The sequence below is a fragment of the Oreochromis aureus genome, linkage group 11 (assembly GCF_013358895.1).
Source record: "Oreochromis aureus strain Israel breed Guangdong linkage group 11, ZZ_aureus, whole genome shotgun sequence".
Lineage (NCBI taxonomy): Eukaryota > Metazoa > Chordata > Actinopteri > Cichliformes > Cichlidae > Oreochromis > Oreochromis aureus.
Window position 1 is genome coordinate 31147521 of NC_052952.1, and position 20799 is coordinate 31168319.

The 20799-nt window shown below is 39.2% G+C and overlaps 1 protein-coding gene across 2 annotated transcripts in view; it reads left to right on the forward strand.

The window, feature by feature from the left end:
- sema6e (sema domain, transmembrane domain (TM), and cytoplasmic domain, (semaphorin) 6E) overlaps window positions 1-20799 on the forward strand; it is a 149736-nt gene that overhangs the window by 115257 nt on the left and 13680 nt on the right. Inside the window, exons 18-21 of one of the 2 annotated variants that reach the window (XM_031756705.2) lie at window positions 1080-1157; window positions 13128-13186; window positions 13659-13709; window positions 17946-18101. In XM_031756705.2, the coding sequence (XP_031612565.1) occupies window positions 1080-1157; window positions 13128-13186; window positions 13659-13709; window positions 17946-18101 (344 nt within the window). The remainder of the gene's footprint in view (window positions 1-1079; window positions 1158-13127; window positions 13187-13658; window positions 13710-17945; window positions 18102-20799) is intronic. The other variant, XM_031756707.2, reaches the window with a different exon arrangement.

Sequence of the window (20799 nt, forward strand, 5' to 3'; positions counted from 1 at the left end):
TCAACAAAACTGATGTGTGGGTCTCAAAATGGAAGAAAAGTACTGAATGTTGCAATGCTGCAGGGAGTTTTTACTGTAGGAACCGTGACTAAGTGAGGTTAATGCTGACTGCTATAGAAAAGACGTAAACAGGTCCACTCATTGTGTTTTTATACTAAAGCAAGTAGTGTCAGCTGACTGACCTGTGTTTTTACGGTATGCATGCCTCGCCAGCGTGACTACACTAAAATCTTGACATTCATCATATGTCCCTAATTATTAATGAACAACTTAACCTAGCTAGATTTAGAATTGATGTATAATGCATGAATAATGCAAAACCAAACAGATGCTGGTTGTAACTTTTAAGCCTGTGAGACACGCAAAATGTCACAAAACCTTTCTTTTTTTTACCCCTAATGTCTTTTTGTGTTTTTATAGCCAGACAAAAACAAGTCTACAGTTCAACCTCTAATTAGAAACTAATCTGATTGCCATCTAACTTCTGTCTCTTTGTATGAGCATCAACATTAATTTCTGTTGTAGAGAATGCGGTAATATTGGAAGCAATGACAGGCATGTGACTAAATGTATGAATAATTATTCCACAATAAAGTCGAAGCTATACTCTATTTGAATATTACACATTTCTGTAACACCAGATTGTAGAAGTAAAGTAGTGCAGCTCTTGAGCCTCGGACCCCCCTGTTTTTATGCAAATTAAATAAAGATGTAAAGATTTATGCTGCAGTTTCAGTAACTCTGCTTTTATTTCGTCAATTAGTGCTGCTTGGTAAATGATGTTTTAACCACACTTAAAGAAAATGAGGATGCTGCAATTTCATGTTAAATGTGTTTATTCAACTTATCTGTCTTTCCTTAATGAGACATTAAATGTTCAGCCACGTGGTGCAAACCAGCCTACACATGGAGAGTTCTTTACCCTTTGTTAGTTGAGGGATGTGGGGGTTTCTTTTTTTTTTTTTAGGTTTGTGGCTGGGTAGTGCCTCATTACCCAACTAACATCCACTGTCTGCATGCATGCATGCTGTTCTTCATGTTTCCTTCCATCACTAACTGTCTGTCTTTCTGTTGTGCAGAAGCTGTTTGTCCTTACGGGACCCTTACTGCATCTGGCTCAAGTCGGGCAGCTGTGTCACAGTTTCACCTGGTTTCAGGTAAGTCACACATGCAGTGAGTAACAACAATTTTTATAGGGCTTTAAAAAAAACACCATTATAATCATTAGGTGAGCGCTGACTTTGAAATCAATCAAAGCTGCTTCACTGCTGTGTTGTTTGTATCAGAAATTGCCAAAAGCATTTAGTATAATGAGGTTCACTGCAGTGCTGATTTAAAATTATTAGCTGTCTGTTTCATTGCTGTGATGCATACATTTAATGTCAAGTGAAAGATCTTTGCTTGAATGGCAAGCTGCATAATGTAGCAATTTAATTGTTAAAATTCCTACAAATTTTACAATGCTCAGTCATATTTTAGGCACCTGTGCCAGGGTCTGCAGCGTGTTGCTGTAGTGCAGTTTGCTACATCCCAGTCATTTTTAGCGCTATGTAGAGACTGGGGATAGTAACTGTTTCTCTTGCTCATGTCTAAAATTCAAAGTGCTCTGAGTAGCGTCTAGAACAACACCCTGACAGCAGAACAGTGCGACATGCTTAGCAGATTTCACTGAGCCACTGGATTCCAATCTGTTTGACCATGTTGAGTATAATGCAAAGGTCAGCTTTGAGTCAGGAAATTTTGGTTAAACACAATATTAATGAAAGTTATTATTAATTGCTCTCTGGATGTGAGCAGTGTAGCTAAAAAGCAAAAAGGCTACATTACAAATCTATGTAAATGGTTATGAGACAAATGCCTTAAATCGGTATTTTGTGGAATGGTTAGCAGGGGCGAGAAGTTTAATTACACAACATCCTATACAAAAAACACTGTATTGCTTACTTTAAACATTAAACTACTGAGGCGATAACATTAGAAAAGAGTATTTTATACAACATTTAGAGTGATATTCATAATAGAAAAAAAGATATGATTCACAGGCTGGCTACCCTGTAATTGAAAAGTCAGTGTCCCTGAGTTTCTCAATCAGATCAACTCTCCTGATGGTTTAGTCTCAAAAATCAAAGCTTGATGCTTCAGAACAGACGTCTGCTAACCACTAAGCGGGTGGATATTGATTCTGTGAATTAACTCATAAACTGATTCTGTGCAGTTGTAAATTCAAGCTACTTATTTTTTTTTTATCTTTTACTTTGAATTCTAGTGGGGATTCAGATCTGTTGAAGGATACAAAATGCACTCATTTAAAAATGCCCTTTGATAGGTACGCCTTTCTAATACCAGGTTGACCTTCCAAGCTGCCTTAATTCTTCATGGCACAGATTCAACAAGGTCCTGGAAACATTCCTCACAGATTTTGCTCCATATTTATATAATAGCATCACAAAGACTTGTTGGCTGCACATCCATGATGCGAATGTCCAAATTCCAACACAACCCAAAGGTGCTCTGTTGGATTGATATCTGGTAACTGTAGAGGCCATTTGAGTTTAGTGAACTCATTGTCATGTTCAAGACACCAGTTTGAGATGATTGAGCTTTTTTGATATGGTGCATTATCTTGTTGAAGGCAGCCATAAACCCATAAGGCCATTGTCCTCTGACCTCTGGCATCAACAAGGTATTTTCACCCAGAGAACTGCAGCTTACTGGATATGTTTTCTTTTTCAGACCATTCTCTGTAAAACCCAGAGATTGTCGTGTGGGGAAAATACCAGTAGATCAGCAATACTCAGACCGATCCGTCTGGCATGAAGGACTATTCATGTGAACTACTTTTTTTCCCCAAATCTAATGCTCTGTTTGACCTTCAGTTCTTTTTGGTCTTTGTGACTGATTACATTGGCTTCCTGTTATGCAACTGGCTGATTCGATGTCTGCATTGCTGAGCAGCTGAACAGGTGTACTCAATGAGGTAGCATATCTTAGTAACAAAGATATCTATCTTTAACACTAAGCTGCTTTTGGCAAATTAATGCTAGTACAAGGTGAAGCTATTAAGGGAATAAGCTGACCTTGGTCTTTATTAATTAAGGGTCATCCTGCAGTTTATTTCAGAGGGCACTGCAATGAACTATTAGTTGACATTGGTTTTCTGGCTCCACTTCAGTGAGTGGCGGTCTGTCCTAAACTAAAACATACTTTAAAAGTTAAAAGCCCTTCATGTCGTAAAAGTAATTTTCTGATCCCATCTATAATAATGAATCACCCAAACAAAAGTGTGCAGATTTGCTTCATAATCAAACACTCCAGGAGGTTTCAGCTGTTAATTCTTCCCCAGACGAACATATAGTAATTAGTGGGAACAGCCACTGTGGTGTTTGGTCAGTCTGAAAGCACATGGGAGGGCACAGCGATATAAAGGCATTATTAGTTTCCTAACTCCCAGGCACAAAGGACAGGTTCGCAATTTAGTCAATAATGTGCAGCCAAACAGGAAGAGAAGCAATAATTTTTTAATCTCATTTCACTCCTCAAGTGAGTTGTTCAGCACTGCACGGATCAACTTGACCTGCTGGGGTGATGTGCTCTTGACAATCAATAGCTAATCTACGATGAGACAAGTGGGCAACATCAACATGATGAATATGTGATCATCATTTTGCCGGACTCTCAACATGTCTCGCTTTTGTTTATTGTACTGGACGTGTTAAATCTGTGTAATTGGGTTGTTGATGGTGAAAATGTGGTGGGTGAGAGGCAGACAGGTCAGCATAATTAAAATCCAAATATATTTCTTTGCTCTTGCGAACTGGAAGGAAACTTTAAATGCATTAAAGCTGCAAGCGTAGGATTTGTCAGGTGTATTATTAAACTAAAATCACAAAAGAGTTTCTTGTAGCAAGAAAAATCCACCCATCCATCGATCAGTCCATCAGAGCTCAAAGCTTTTCAAGATTTGTGTGATCTTGTAGCAGTGAAATAACTTGTATAGTGTAATGTTCTGCTATACACTCTGCTCCAGTTTTGGCTAATGAATATATCTTTACTCATAATACTTCTGGTGAGGCCAGTTTTTCCACACCTCAGTATAGTAATAGGCAGAAAAACAGTTCTGCTGCCATTACTGCCAACCTATTTTTCGCTGCCATTAAAGGGAAAGTTAAGGTTTGCAGTAGTGCACCAGTAAAACCTGCTGCTGCAGCTCAGTTTGTGCTCCAGATTTAATCTACGCCCATTTTCCTCTGTCCCAGTGTGTTTTTAATATTAAGACAAAAATTTTTATGCTTCATTTATTTCCGTTGTGTGTTCCTTCCCGGTGTAAAGGTGGAGGCTGTTAAGATCTTGGGAGACACTGGGGCACTGCATCTACTTCTCCCTTTCAGTTTGATGTGTGATGTGGCTACAACTGTTATTCAAGAACACGAAATTCAATCTAGCCTGTGGTTTGGTTACTGGAGAGGTTGCAGTTAAGGTGTACCCGGCACTACCCATGGAGGAGGCCGACATAATTAAGCAGAGCTGGCGCTGTTCCCGTGTGGCTTAGGGCAAGAAGCAGGATGCTGTGTTGATTCATTCGGTTTGTTTTGACAAATAAAAAATTAAACATGATGAATTTATTTGCAGTGATGCTGATTATAGGACCTCGAAAATGTGCATGTAAATTGACCAGTCTTTGTATTTGTACCTAGACTTTTATGCTGTAGTGTACTTGCTAATACAGGGTCCGCATCTAGCCTGTGTGATGTATGACTGATGTTATCAGCATGACTTTCTCCGCCAGATGTTTGGCTGGTTGCTTGTTCAGCAAGCCAAGGTGTAACACAAGATTGATGGAGTTCATATTCTTTCTGTATTGCATCACAGTGATAGGTGCGTGAGACATTTTTTTTTTATTCTTTAAACGCATATATATATATTTATAATGTGTAGTGTGTGGAGAGAAACACTGCAAGGAATTGAAGTTCAGGTTCAGAAATGGTAGTAGGAGACAATAAAGGAAAATAAAAATGGAGCAGGGGAAAAACTTTTTGCAAACTTTCCAGTACTCAGACTGAGAAAGAGTAGCAGTCTGGTTAATGCATAAAAAGCCAGTTCCATAATAAAAATTGAAAATAATAATGTCATAGTTCTATTTAAGGACAATCACACGAGACAATTTTGTTTCACGGCCACTGCAGACCACGACTGTATGCTGTAGGAACAAAATAAGCAATGTAATTTCAGCTGGACTCTAATGTGCAAGCAACAGGTCGGCCATTGCCTCTGTTTTCTTCAGACCCTTCCCTCCCCCTCTCCTAAAGCCTGGGCCATAAAATCAGAAGTGATGTTCAGCTGCGTGTGTTTCAATCATGCAGCCGTGTACCGCTCCGTTTGGTAAAATAGGGAAGAAAGATGGATGCCTGGTTGGTCGGATGGACAGATGGATGAATAGGTAGGCAGATAGATGGTTGTAATAAAGGGTAGAGGAGGAGGGGTAGGAGGTAGGAGTAAGGGCAGTTAAAGGTACTATTTTCTTCTCCTGACAGTCAAGGACTATGTGCATCCCTGTGTGGTTGATATACAACCTGCTGCTAAATCACCTCGCCTGGTGTTTTTTTTTTTTTTTTTTTTCCTTCCTTTCTTACCTCGCTGTACATGGGTTGTAAACTGTTGTGCTTGGAGTTTGCTGTAGACTGACATCGCACTACATTTGCCCCTGTCTCACACACAAACACACAGAGGGAGAGGAAGAGAGGGAGAGTGCCACTCTCACCGTTGACTGGCTTCCAATAGATTATTCTGACGGCTGAAAATGTGCAGCTCTGGAATTATTGCATATCTTCTGCTTGGCCACCCAGACATATTACTTTCCCTGCCCTTGCACGGACAGAGGCTAATGGGATTTTTTTCTAATTCATGTTGCTGTGCGCCACGTTATATTTGTGTATTTGAGAGAGCCTGATATTTTGCTTCTTGCACATAAATCATTATTTTTTTGTTTTTCAGTCTGTGTGGTGAAATTGTTGGCTTGTGACTGTAAAGGGATAGATTTTAGGAAAATATACACTTAATAGCTATTTTGAGAGTTTTTTGGCCAAGGATAGCGACTTCCTGGAGTTTTGTGACTTTGCGGTTGCCAGACAACGATCTGATTCCACCAAATGGTTAGCTCATCTTAGCATATAGCCTGGAAACAGCTGGTTGTCTGGCAGGCTCGCATTATTAACACTATTCCAGAAAGTCGCTGCACACAGACAAGGAAAGGAACAGCATATTGTAGATTTTAAGTTGTGGTTTATTTACAGAGTCAAGCTGGCTGAAATACTCGGGTAAAGTGGTTAATCTGATAATGTGTGTCCTACTGAGGAGGGGGGGCAGGCATTACTTACTGGGTTTATAGAGAGCTGGATGTCAGCTAGAAACTTGCTGCATTGTTTAGAAATCTGTGAATGTTTTATGGGTCTGGGCTTTTTTTTATGCCTCCTGGTGCATGCTGAGATAATCATTAAAGACACGCTGCTTTCAAAGAACTAAGGAAGAGATTATGATTTAAAATATTTTTGTCATTATTCAAGAAATTCATGTGGAATGTGATATAAAAGTTGGTAAGCACCATGAATTTTCAGAGAGTTTGAGAACTGAAATGAGTCTTAGGGTTGGTGATTGTGGTTGAGGTGAAGACTTTGCAGTTTTCACCTGATGGTCCTCGCATATAGAGGAAGTTTCGGTGTGGTGTCGTGCTGCCAGCGTGCACTGAATGACTCGCTTCGCGGTTTGATTTATGAGTCGTGTTTAGCGTGCAGGACAGAGCCACACTGGAAGCCAGCGGACCGTAGTCTGAGAGAGATCAGCCAAAATATCCTGTCCAAACTCAACTACAGTATCAGACCCCTGCCAGGGAGGAGAAGAAGTATGAGCAGACAAAAAAGAAAACAAAGGGAAGGAGGAGAGGGGGGGGGGAGAAACTGGGAGAAAGGACAAAGCCAATAGGTGCAGAGAAATGTTGATTAAATGAGCGGAAAATAATGAAAAAAAGAACACGGGGGTAAATGAAGGAGAGAAAGTTTGAGGAAGGAGAACGCGAATTTTATCAGTCAGATTTCTCAGAGTAGAGCATCTGTTATTCATTTAGATTTTTGTATTCATGGAAAGAAACGGTCTGCTCCAGCTCTCTGTCTGCGACTCTGAAGTAACATCAGATTTTAAAGCTGCATTAACTGATATCTTTTATATATGTATATATATCATTGAAAGATGGTGAGAAATAGCAAGTGAATGAGGAGAAAGGGAAAAGAGGATGATAAAGGGATGGCAATGGGACGGGAGAGGGATGAAGCGATGTGAATCAGGCAGCGGCAGAAAGAATCTTTTTGAGATGAAGCAGCTCAAAAGTCATCTTTCTCCTGGGACTTCCTCCTCTGTCTGTCTGTCTTTTTCTCACTGTCTCCTCTCTCACATCACTCTTTTCATGGACTATCAGTCACTTTTTTCCCCCCATTCCTTTCTCATCCAGAGGTGGCATAAATTTTAATGACTGATTTGTGGCAGATCCAGAGGATAGGTGGGAGAGAGCAGAGCGCATTCACAGCCCCGTTTCCATCTTTTCTTCTCTCACAATGAAATATCGCAGTACCAGATGGCTTGGCTTCATATCATTTCTGGGTGTTTTAGTTTATCCATTATGCATTTAATGCAATCAGTGTCACCAGTGCATAATGCCAAGGACAAAGAGTGGACAAAGATCCTAGAAAGAAAAAGCATATCTGCTCTGTAATGAAGATGAAACGGCTAGGATGAGGATCAGGCCACCAGTATTTCTGTGCAAGGTGTGATGACAAATTTCTGCACCTCTGCTCATAAGATGATTTAAATTTGGCTGATTGCCCCTTCAGGGTTGTTTCCTTGTGCACCAACTTTTTTTTTCTTTAAATCATAGTCCTATTCTGACTCTTTGCAGTCTTGTGTCTACAATTTAGCCTTTTCTATGTCAAAATGGTCTCGTTTTGTAGCTCCATCTGCAACCCAGAGATCAAACATCAGTGTAGCGTCCAAGTCAAGTGAGTTCTTCCCTCGGGGCTAGACTGTGCTCAATGTTCTCTCTCAGGTGCCTCAGAATGGTATAGTGCAAATGCACCAACAAGTGACCTTGACCGCAGTGTACGCCATCATGCGTCAGCAAGAATTGCAAGTTTTTTGGCAATTTGATGCAGCCATCAGTCACCACCTGCCCTTCTCTCTGGATATTGCCCAAGACAACTTTCATCTCTTCCACAAAATTAAAGACTCACTGTTTTCACTCACCAAAAGAAACCCAGTGTGCATTACAGATATAAATGATCACATGAGACCTTCCAGAATATTTTAAAAGTAACAGTTGGTTTGCAGCTCTTCCAAGTTGATGACGTATAATGAGCTGAATTTTAATCAGAGCAGCGTTTGGATTTTCATGGTGTTGCAGGACTCAACGGTTCCTCACAAATACATTTCTTCTCTTTCAGTTTCGCAGAGGCTTAGGAATTTCTTTAAAAGGGAACACTACTTTTTAGAAAACACTAATCAAATGGATTAAAAGAACAAGAATGGTCTATTTGCTGGGGACTATTTTCAGCTTTGGATTAACTCATTCTGCTCTAGTATTTCCAGTAATCATCCGTCTATGTGGGATTAATAAGAAAAAAAAATCTACTATGTGTGGGAGTTCAGTGCAATAAATCATAAATAATACGTCACCCACTGCAACCTTATGGCTCACCGATGTGTGTTTAGAAGTATTTGGAGAGCAATTAACCTCCATCTACTAAATGTTTCAGTTATTTACTCTGTTTTGATCTGTTTTGGACTTTTAAATACTGAAAATAAAGTTAAATGCTCTAAAAACTTACAGATTCTGCACATTTTGGTTGTGTTGGAGTTTATCTGGGAATTAAAATATGGTAATATTGATTAAAAACAAAAATGGGACACAGGCATACCCTGATGCCAAATGCCACTAGTACCATATAATGTGATGATAGTTTCACTGACTGCCAGCTGGAGCAGACTCTTTATCTGTTCAGTCATGGCAGCAAATCATAAATAACTGGCTCTGCAGTCGTCATTTCCCCTGCTTTAGGACATTAGCAGCTATACTGTATGTTATGTATAGTTCATACATTTTTCCCCAAACACCTTGTATTTAAATTTCTTTGAAGTTATGTAATATTTATTATTATTTTACTGAAACACTGAAGTGCGGTCAACTCTAGAATATATATACACATGTTTACATATTACATGTATAGCTTGTGTGTGATTGAATTACACATCTGTATCCATGCAGTTCTCCATCCTGCCTTGGTGGTTACACATGTGATTAATTTGAGCCTACATTTTTTCCTTGTTTATGGATTCCCATGTGAAAGAGTTAATTTCTTGTGCAGATGCTCACCTTACGTGAGAATATCAGAGTGGCATGTTATTTAAGATTGCCTTTGTTAAAGTGGAACGTCAGACAGCCATAAACATTATTTCTCTGATCTGCTAAATAAAATCAATACTGCACTCCTGGCTGGAAGGCCATTTTGTTTTCAGTGTCAGAATAAAGATAAAGACCACGGAACAAATCTAGCACGCCAGGCAGAAATTTAGATCTCTTTGCTCGGCAGCATAGTGAAAGCTGCAGTACTTGAACTTAGACTGAAAGATTTTGTAAATAAGAGCAGCGAGCGCTTTGTAATTGTGAAGTTGAGCACGACAGTGTGAGTGGTCCTTGGGTTCAGCTGTTTATTCATGCACATGAACTCCAGGACAATTATGGTGAAGAGTGCCAGCAGTCTGGCATATTTTTTAAACATCAAGGTGACCGGTCAACCTATTAGTTAAAACAGCTCTATTTATTGCCTTGGTTTACTTTTAATCCATGGTGTGAAATAAAATAGTCTTCCCACTTGCTGATTGTCACTTCACTGTTTGACCTTCACTTTAAAAAATGAGTTTGAGGCGTTTTTTTCTGGTGATCAGCTAAAGGTGGATGGAAACGGCAGGGTGAAAATGTTGGTCATTTCAGCTTAACAATGTTTGTCCAGAGGGAAATTTGCCTCACAGCAAAATTAATTTATAATACAAAATATAGATGTAAGTACACTCTCCAGCTACTTCATCTGATTCAGCTGCTCATTAACGCAAATATCTAATCAGCTGGTCACATGACAGCAAGTTGGTGATCTTAGGCAGACATGGTCAAGGTAACCTGAGTGTTTCAAAAACTGGAGGCCTGCTGGATTTTCCTGCTACCTAACCAACCAACCTTAGGTTTACAGAGAATAGTCTGAACAAAATAACATCGTGTTGATGTCTGAGGTTAGAGGAGAATGGCTCAACTGCTTCACATTATAACAGGAAGGTAACAGTAATTTAAATAACTAGTCATTGCAACCAAGGTATGCAGAAGAGCGTCTCTAAATGAATAATATGTGGAACCTTGAAGCCGATGGGCTTCACTAACAGAAGGCCACACTTTGTATGACTCCTTACAGCTAAGAACACAAAACTGAGGCCGAAGGGAATGAAGATTGGACAGTGGGTGATTGGAAAAACGTCCCCGATTTCTACCACAGCATACAGAACTGGAACCACATAAAATAAAATGTGTTGTTGATGGTATAATGCGGGGTATTTTCTTGGCATACCTAGGACCTGTATTGTTTAAATACCACAACCTACCCCTGTATGATTACAGTATACCCATCTTCTGATCGCTACTTCCTGCAGGATCGCACACCATGTAACAGGGCTCACATCATATCAAACTGGTTTTCACTCTCTGTACTCAAGTACTCCACAGTCACCAGATCTCAGTCCAATTAATCCAAATCTGAGAGCCACTTGGGGGTCCAACCTGGTAGTAGCAAGGCATGCCTAATTAAATGGTCAGAGAGTGTAGAAATACAGAAGCAAAAAACTGTTCACTGTACTGATTAAAAGCAACAATGACAGCGTGAATAAAAGGCAAATGACGACTAACATACAAAGTCTGTGACTTAAACAAAAGGAAAAAATAGAAACAGATAAAAACTTCATCTGTTGTTTAATGTCAAGCACACCAACTGCTCCCAAGCTGTGAAAATGCATCTTTTAAAGATCTATCTTCTTTTGTTTTTCTCAAGGTTATTTTGCAAACTACTCTTTTCTCCACACAACACTGAGTATCAGCATGGTGTTCTTTGATTTGATAATCACCTCCTGTCTTACGCCAACACCCTCCCTCCTCAGGAAACATAAGAAGTTGGTATAAAAGAGTCAGGGTTTTTAGTGAGTAACAAAGGGTATAATTTGGTGCACCAGGTGGGGCCATGTGAGCTAATCAGCCTCCTTGCAGAAGGTTTTACAAACACAAATCCCTAAATTTGACTGTTTGCAGTGAAGAAATGATTGTTTGCGCTGATTCCCCCTCACCCACCCCCTTCTGAGTTTAGTATTATTGCTTTTTCGATGCTCATTATTTGAATTTGTGCTTGCAAAAGTGTTTCTCTTGTCTCTGTGTTAGAGGACTTTTCTTGCTAATAATAGATAGATGCTGGGGGTCTGTGTTTGCATAAAATCTGTGTGAGACTTATGTTTCTGTTTAGGTTATATAAGGAACTAATTGGTTTGTTATAGAGTGGGCGTGTGAGCGTGCTTGTACAAAGTGTTTCTTCTTGGATACTGGATCATTACACTTAAGCTTATGCAGTATATGAGCCTGTGTCTGCTTTATTTGGTTCATTACAACATGTGGGAGGATTGTTGGCGACGATGTGAAGCTCAGCTCAGCTCCGCTTGGAGAGACTTCCGCTCCACCGTGCACTGGCTCAATCTCAATGCTTAACCATCAAACGGATGCATCTGGATGAGCCGTTTATTTGTGATTGACTTGAAGGTGAAAGATGGCTCGTCTGTATTAAGGGGAAAAGCGTATCAATCGTAGGCGCGTTTTCATCAGAGCAGCAGAAAATCAATAATTGTCAGATTGGGTTTCTTGTCAGTTTGAAGTGGTTCAAAAGGTGAATTAAGAGGATTTGAGTTACATACTCACAAGTTCACAAAGGCAAAAATTACACGGCAAAAACATTTTTGAAGGGACTTATTTGATCTTTTGTCTCTTCACTTCACAGTGGCTCAGTTTATGACTGTCACTCAATTAAATGTAATCACACTCTACAGAAATGTAACAGAATGTAGAATAAAGTGCCACACAAGCATGCATAAAGTCTGGGGAACTCAAAACATTATAATAATTATACAAATATTCATTAACCTTCCACATCGCTTACATAAAACACTAAATGGTGTTTTGAATGAGACCTTGTGCTTCCTCCTTCCCTCTCTGAAATCCTCAAAAAGCATTTTAAAAGCTTTCTGCAAAAGCAATTCATTTTTCTCTATTTATTTCCTTCACTTTATGCTACTCATTAATTTGGAGAACTGTCCATGGAGGTGGCCAGGGAGTCAGGAGCAGAAAATGTCTCAGTGAAGACATCAGGGAAAATGATAGGCTTTGGTGTCAGTGAGTCTGACCTGATAGACTTCACTATGTTTCATCCGGCGATCGTACATAGCAGAGCGAGCGAGCAAGCAAACCGTAGGTACCAATTTCATCAGCTGCAGCTTTGGTAGACTAAAATAAAGTGCAGCTAGAGGAGGTGTTGTGGATAGAGAGAGAGGCTTATATCTACAAATTGTAGGAAATGACTAACTAGAGTACAGGCAGAAGAGTCAAGCTGAGGAAATGCAAGGACACACAAAAGTAAATTACTACTTTCATCACAAACTAATTTCTGGAATCTGCTGAACGCCACAAATTTGATGGTATACAACCTTGCAGAGGGATCTAAGGGTAGATTTTTCCTTCAGTTCTGGCCACTACTGTGTCCAAACAACAAACACTCTGACCTCAGCCAGATGTAAAACAAATGAAATTTTGTTGTTCTTTCTTTTCTTTTTTTCCTTTCTTTTGCTCCTCTTGCCTTCCTGTCTCCAAAAGCTGCTTTTGAGCAAAACCAATTTTGGAAAGAGGTGCTTTGTTAGAAATGGACATTGAGTGAAATGGATTGATGCAAATTTACTGACAGGCTTCGTTGTCTTTGTTGCTGTGTGGGTGTGCGTCTTTGTTTCTTTGTCTTCAGAGGCGGGTTTGAACAGGATGTGGAGAACGGCTACCATCAGCACCCCGATACCTGCCACGGTGAGATGGAACGAACTCATTTATTCTTAGGAATTTACATGATCAATAAAGGCAGATTTAAAACTGCTGATTGTTATCAGATCTCGATGGCAGCTGGTGCAAGTGATTGCAGTTTGAACAAATTAAAATGGAGTCTTACGATGTTTTATTTCAGCTATGGCTGCAGTTTAGTTCATGTTGAAGGAGCTTGAAAAGTAGTTTGTCCACCTCCGTTCACAATCCCTGCTGGAATACTGTTCTCAATCTTTCTATGCTAATTAAACATTTGCTCAAAGAAGCGTGTTTTTGTATGTAAGACAAACTGAATTGTTTACAGCTCTTTTGCATGTGTCTGGGATGTGATGAGAAACACTAACAGGACAAACTCAGCAATCATTGCCTCCCATCAGAACTTAATGAAATGTTGTCCAGAAAACGCAAATCTTAACAAATAATAATCACACTGATATTGTTTTGTATTTCTTTTCTCCAGATGTCTTGGCAACCACTCGCAAGCAGAACACAGCACTGGATTCAGCGTATGGTCAGTGGACACATTTTATTTATACGTATATTTATTATTTTATTGTTTCCATTTATGTCCCTTTTCTCTAAAGTCAACAGTCTCACAGCTAAGAAACAACTAACAGTCTTTCTTATTCCCAAAGGGATGTTAGTTTTATCTTTTCATTCTTTTATTTTGTTTTGGAAATTTTGTTTGCATCCTGTATTATTTTAGAAGTGTTTTCCTACTATGCATAGCAGCAGCACTGTGTGAGGCCCAGAGGTGTGTAAGGAAGGTACCTTGAAGATGAGACCAGCAAGTTACAATCAAGTAGGGTTTTTGTATAAACGGAAGAGAGATTGGAAAATAAGAGGTGTACCTCTTTGTAAGACACTGAGAAAACTTTAAGGTCATATTATTAAAACAACCTGGATACTTTTTAAAATATCCCCAAATATCATTACAAAGGACTTCTCACTCCCTGTTAGATCTATGCAGTTATGTGCCTGTAAAGTAAATGTTTCCACACTTGGCTACATGGGAGGTTAGAGAATCTTTTACTGAGGCAGCTGAATGGTTGGCACCACCTCTCCCTCTTAGCCAGTTTGACAGTTTAAACATTGAAGCCATTGTCTGAAGCATCACTTCTTTGATGGACCAGGAGCTCCGCTGGCCAGGCTGCCTAATGCCCTGTATCAAGAAGGATCATCATCCCTGTCACGTTCCATTACTCCCCCGCCAGCCACACCGCACAGCCCCTGGCATGGCCGGAATAGAAATAGAAATGGCGCTAAGCTGGCTAGCTCTCAGATAAGATTGAGGAGGTGGTGTTAGGACAATTTTCTGACACTGCTACATTCAAAAGTAGTCATTTTCAAACAGATGGTTGCTAACAAGGCTCATTCACTTTTATCTACACAGCTAGTGCACCCGCCTCAACTTTTTAAGGAGTTGAGGAGTCAGATCCCTTTGTCACTGGACAAATTGAGGCACAGGGGATCTAATGGCAGTGGCTGATCCAAGACAGTGATTTATAACAATACCGAGCCCATCATGCCAGAAGATGCCGGCCATTATGGCTCAGAACTATCCTTCCTACATCTCTGTGTCTTTTTCTTAGAACAGAGGCCACTTTGTTTGCTCGAGGCTTCAGCCCAGACCTCCACAGTCCCACACTGCCTCAGTAGTCTGTAAAGCCTCACTGCTGGAGGAATTACAACTCAGTTGGTAGCAAGACTTGATGAGCAACCCTACTGCTTAATCCTGTGGGGTTCTCACTACCCTAATGCTTCACTGCTCCGTTTGAAGTTTTCCACACGCAGTCAGATTCTGTCTCTGGTTTATTCTTTTTTGTGTGTGTCTATATTTTTTTTTCTAGCTGATTCACAAGAAAAGCCTTTTAAGTCTCTACACTGAACATCAATTATCAGCTTTCCGAGACAATAAAACACTCCATATGCCTAACAAAGCTGTTGTCATTCGGGGGCTCTGTTCCCTGTTCGAAAAAACCCACCAAAGGCAGGGACGTTTTCTTTCTTCCACTGTCACCCAAACAATCACAGCCAGCACAGGGATTAGCTTGAGACAAGCACCTGCCTGTGTAGGTAGTAAAGTGTTTCTGTGTTTTATAGTGGACGTTTTTTTTTTTTTTCTACTTCACCAACAATAAAAAAGACAAACATTTTATTACATTTTCTTAAAAAATGGTAAGTTAATAAAGTAATGATGAAGTCATGGAGCTGCGGTCCAAAATGCCAGGGCCAAGCACCTCCTGGTACAGTTTTAATTTGCCCAGCACAGATGGCGAACTGACAGGGCTCCTCATTCAGAGTGAACACTGTCAACTGGCTCACAGTGAGAAATAGAGAGAGCAAACTCTTCTCATCCAGTCTGGGTGTGAACTCTGCAGAATGCTAACATTATGGCTGGCTTATTAGTGCGTGAGCCCAAGCCAATAGCAGCATGCTGCTCACCATACCTCAAGGACAACAGAGAGCTAATCATGCAATCAAGATGTGGAGTGTGTCATCGGGAAAAAATATGTTTGATAATACCGTGCCTGTGGCAACTAATGCCCAGTGTGTTTCTTGGCATATGTTTGAACCAAATCCAAATGTGTTAGTCATAATGTTTGCTGGGCTACACCAAGGTGATGGAGATTTCTGTGAAACAGAAAGGGTGGGGTCGATGGAAAAAAAGAATCTTTATCTTGTCAGGAATGAGTGTTTTTAGATAAACGCAAGGAAAATGCAACTTAAGGTGTCTTAGTAATGTGTTGGGACACCATGTATGATCAGAACAACTCCAGCTGATTTTTTTTTTTAAGTCACTAAACTACACTGAAGGGAAGAAACACGTTTTCATCCCAAAGGAGCTTCTGGTAACACTTTATAATACAAAACAAAGAAATAATTATACTTTAAATTTAAGCGTTATCCAAGTAATTTTAAGTATTTTTAGGTAGTGGATGATTAATTTTAAGTATCATATAACCATATCACAGATAATAGAGTGACTTAAGTTATGTTTCAACAGTGTAGGGAGAAAAAAATGTACATCGAAGTAGTAAAAATTCATTTGAAATAGTTTGCAATTTTGTAGTAATTTTACAATATAAGAAGTTCTTTTTCCCCATCTTACATCGTAATTCCGCCGTAACACAGGTGCATGATGGTTGTTCTAATATTCAGGTATCCTTTTATTTTACCAGTATAATTGTGATAAGGATGGTTTTTACTTAGCAGTTTATAAGAAAAAATAAATTGGTACCATCATAATTGTAACTTATAATGACAGAGCAAAGTCTGGCTGTTTTTTGTTGTTGTTGTTGTTGTTTTTTGTTTAGTTTTTTTAGTTTTTTGTTTCGAAAGGAGTGTGCATGAAAGGAATGTCTTCTTTTCTGTAAAATACCTGGAAGTTGAACAAGGTTAAGCCACTCCCTAATCTTTAATATGGTTATGCAATACCTGAAATTACTTATGCATTACTTTAAATTACTTGCAGATTAAATTTAAACTCTAATAATTTCTTTATTTCCTGCAAAAGCCTGACTTTTACCACATTACTACAGTGCACCTACTTTTAACTATTTTAGTTAAATATAGTTACATTTTAATTTCAAATAGAATCCAATGAAATTCCAGTTATTTACAGGTGATTTATGCCCTTTGTCACAGACTGTATTATAAAGTGTTACCGATCTTCTATCCTTTATTGTTTTGATGATTGTGGAGGAAGAGCGCTTTATAGCATGTGAGTTTATTGGGTCTGGTCATCAGGAACACCATAGCCTGTGATACATATCATTTTCATTCTCATCAAACTATTCAGTGGCCCTTTCTGTCCTATAGATGAGGACATTGCCATCCTGGCCACTTTTGCACAATAGAAATGTTGCATTGTAGGTTAAAAATGATCATTCAGGACATTTGTGTATTGATTTGCAGACACTTGGACCAAAGTGTATGGTGAAAATTGAGCCACTGGATCTACTTACTGTTCAGGGCTCCAGGTTTTTCCTTTATTTTGTTCACTCATTTTTTTAAAAAACACTTTGCAGAGCAACTGCTGAAGAATTTAAGCTATGGTAGAGTTCAAGGTCATGGTGAAAGGTCATGGAAAGGATCTGATTAGATAAGTCGAAGAATATGCATAAAAGAATAATAAGTTGCAATACAGTAAATTCAGAATCTGAAAAACATTTTTTTTCCTGAACTCTGGTAATTTATTCAGGTGGTCAAAACCTTAGTTGCAGTTTTTAGGACATTTGGAAGCCAATGTGGAAAAAAATACTTATAATATTATTTCAGTGTGAGCCTTTTCAGAGCATACTCTCATCATGCCCTCATAACTGTTTAGAGTCACAAAATGTGAAAAACAGCTTTTTAAAATGGTCCAAGCTGTTTTTGGTTGTAAAATATTTTTTGAGTCCAGGATATGATCACAAATCCTGAGATGCTTTAATCGCATATTGCTGGAGAAATACATTGTGACTTGAAGCAGCTGGTTAAGTACACTGCAGAGATTTAAATCACTGTATCTGCAGAGTAGCGAATTGACAGACGAATTAACTTGTGCTCTGTCTGCTCATCATGTCCCTGACAGTCATTACAGGGTCTTTATGTTAACGGGTGATGGTTATCTTTCTACTCAGGACTCACCCTCATTTCTCTTAAGTTGATTCTACAGACTGATTCACATTTCACTAATCACTCACTCTGTTGCCCCCTCCTCCTCCTACTCCTCCTCTTCCTTCCCCCTTCGCTACAACCACAGGGAAGACCACACCCACAAGCGCCAGCACAACCTATCATGGGGCGGCATTCCCAAAGGAGGCAGGTGACCCTGAAAGAGGTACAGGTCCTGATCGCCCTCCCCCTGTTGGGGAACAAGGGTCACCTGACTCGGAGCCAATCAGTGTGGAGATGGAGGGTAAGGGGGAGGGATGAATGTCCTCGATACACTCTGACCTGCTGAGGATTGCACTGCTGGGCCCCGAATGCCTCACTGTACACTTCTAACCAGACTAACTAAAAGTAACCAAAAAAAAAAAAATCACTCTGGTGCAACAGTTTCCCATTTTCAGCATGCATACCTGCAATGCAGTTCAGTCATCTTGCATTCAATCTCACACAGCTAATGAAAAACACAAGTGAGACAAATTCAATTAACACTTATTTTCTCCAGTTTTCAGTCATACATTTTTTCTCTCTCTGCAAACTGTGAAGAGGACTGATTCTGAATTGACAATGAGAACAAGTCCTCACCAGTAGAACACACAAGCTTATACTGGAGGCTGACCATTGTTCTGAACTCATGTGGTGGTATGCATGCTAATATGGGCATAATGTTCTTCTAGGGTGAAATATCACTTTCATTATCTCACTAACACGTAACTCTCTAGTTAAACCAATCTCTTAGTGAAAGGGAGAAGGCATTACTAATTGATCCTTTTGATTCATATACTTCATTAGTCCCTGCGATTCATGACGTGATGCATAATTTCCCACACAGCTTCACCTAATGGTTCTACTGACTCAAAGCCCAGTGGGGTAAGATGGAAGTGAGCTAAATGACAAGTTCTCGGTACAGTAATTGGAGACCACATTGTGCATAATCACTAAACAGAGATGGACATTAATCAATACAGCTGAGTCCAGTAAGCTTAAAAAGTATTAGAGGATCTCGCTTTCTCCTTATGCACAGCCATACATCTTGATGTGCTCTGTTGACGTGGCAGCCATAAACGTGAAGGATTTGACGACGTAAATAGATTCTGCGTTGGCACTAATTAACTCCTCGCATCAAGCGGAGAGCCTAGGTCTACACAACACCGCTCCCGCATGCCCTTTCCTCATCTTTTATTTATTTAGCTCATCAACACACACAAATATCCCCTCAGCGTCAGTGTTCAGATGAGAAAAAAAATCACAGGCCAGGTAACATTTCTTTCTCTCTTTATAAGACCATTCATTTACAATTTAAATGCCCCTTCCAGTTTTAGGCAAGAGTCAGCCTTTAATACAAACTTTGAGAATATAATGTTAGCTTTCAGGCTAGTTGGGGTTCTACCACAGATGATACTTTCTCCTTTCCTGAATTTGAGTCAGATAAACAAGTCTCTAAAATAATAATTTAAAATTAATTTTTTACAAAGTAAAATGACAGTATAAAACAAAAAGAATTGATTCCCTAAAAATTATGGAGTACTCTTTCAACAAAAAACATCCCACCAAGCTCCTCCTGTTCTTCAGACTCTGTCAGAAGAAAATATAATTAGCAACGAGCTGTTTATAAAGATGCTAGCGCCATCTCCCTCATTATTAAACCACTTATTGAATGTTCACTTTCGAAAATAAAGTAATGAAAACATATTATGTTTATTATGAACATCTCTGTAACTGCTAGTTTATACCTTATTATTGATTTCCACATACTTTGATGTCTCTTTCACACTTTTTAGCTTTAAAAGTCATTATCAATTGTCATAACTCGGCACTCGCCTTTCCAAAGTCTGCAAAACTGGTGACTTTTGCAGCAAATAGTATTAATATTTTAAAAAATCAACAAAATGACCTGTTGTTATCATTCGTGTCTTCACACAGAGTGACGTACACTCTGTTTTACTTATTGATGTATTTGGCACAAATGATTTTATCAGTAAGGAGGTCGTCTACTAACATCAGTGATTAATAACAAAATCCTTATGGTAGTTTTCTGCTAAATGAATAAAATCTACTTTTTCTTACTACTTTTACTTAAGTTGCTACAATGTTGCACACAGGAAAAAAGCTACAAAATCCTATATTTTAGAAGGTGGAATCATCACCTTATTTAAAAAATCAGTTCTGCTTGAAAGGTTTCATTGTTGCCTTAGACATTTATAATTTCTGTAGTTATAAGTGCCACAGTGATTTTGAATTGGGTTTTATTACTGCTCAAGTTTAAAGTGCTCTAGTTTAACTTCAGTTCTCTGTTCTCACATTGTTAAATACATCAAACATTTCATTTCTCAGTAAGAGCATAAACTCTTCCACACCAATCCTCAGCTGCCCCAGTAAATGACATGACCTATAAAAGTCTAACCAGTTTCTGAATATTTAATTAATTCTTGATCTTCATTGTCTCCAGTGTCATTTTTTTCCTCACTTTTCAAGATGACAGTTCAAACTTAATCCTGATTAACATTCCAAGCGTTTGGCGTTTCAGCAGCTGTTACTCTGAAACGATCTTGTAACGAAATAGGAGCTGCAAAGCAAGAGAAAGTTTTTGAAGCTTTGCTGTCTCAATTTAAGCATTTTCTTGTAGGTTTACAAAAGAAATGCAGTTCATTGGCTAGAATTCAATGAAGACAAAACATCGTGAAGCAGTGTTTTGTTCTCTTCTCGCTGCTTGCCTGTGCACACACCGTGTCAGAATCCGTAAATCCTCAGCATGTAAAATAAGCTTCCATTCAGGCAGAAACACTGTGCGGTGGCAATGATGAGCCGTTCAAGCTTAAATTTTAAAATAAAGTAAATAAATGACAAGCAGGACCTTAAACCAGGAAGTCGGAGAACATGTGGTGTGTAGGCGAGGCTATTACACACCTCCCAAACGATGTGCCAGGAGACAGATTAGGACACAAAAT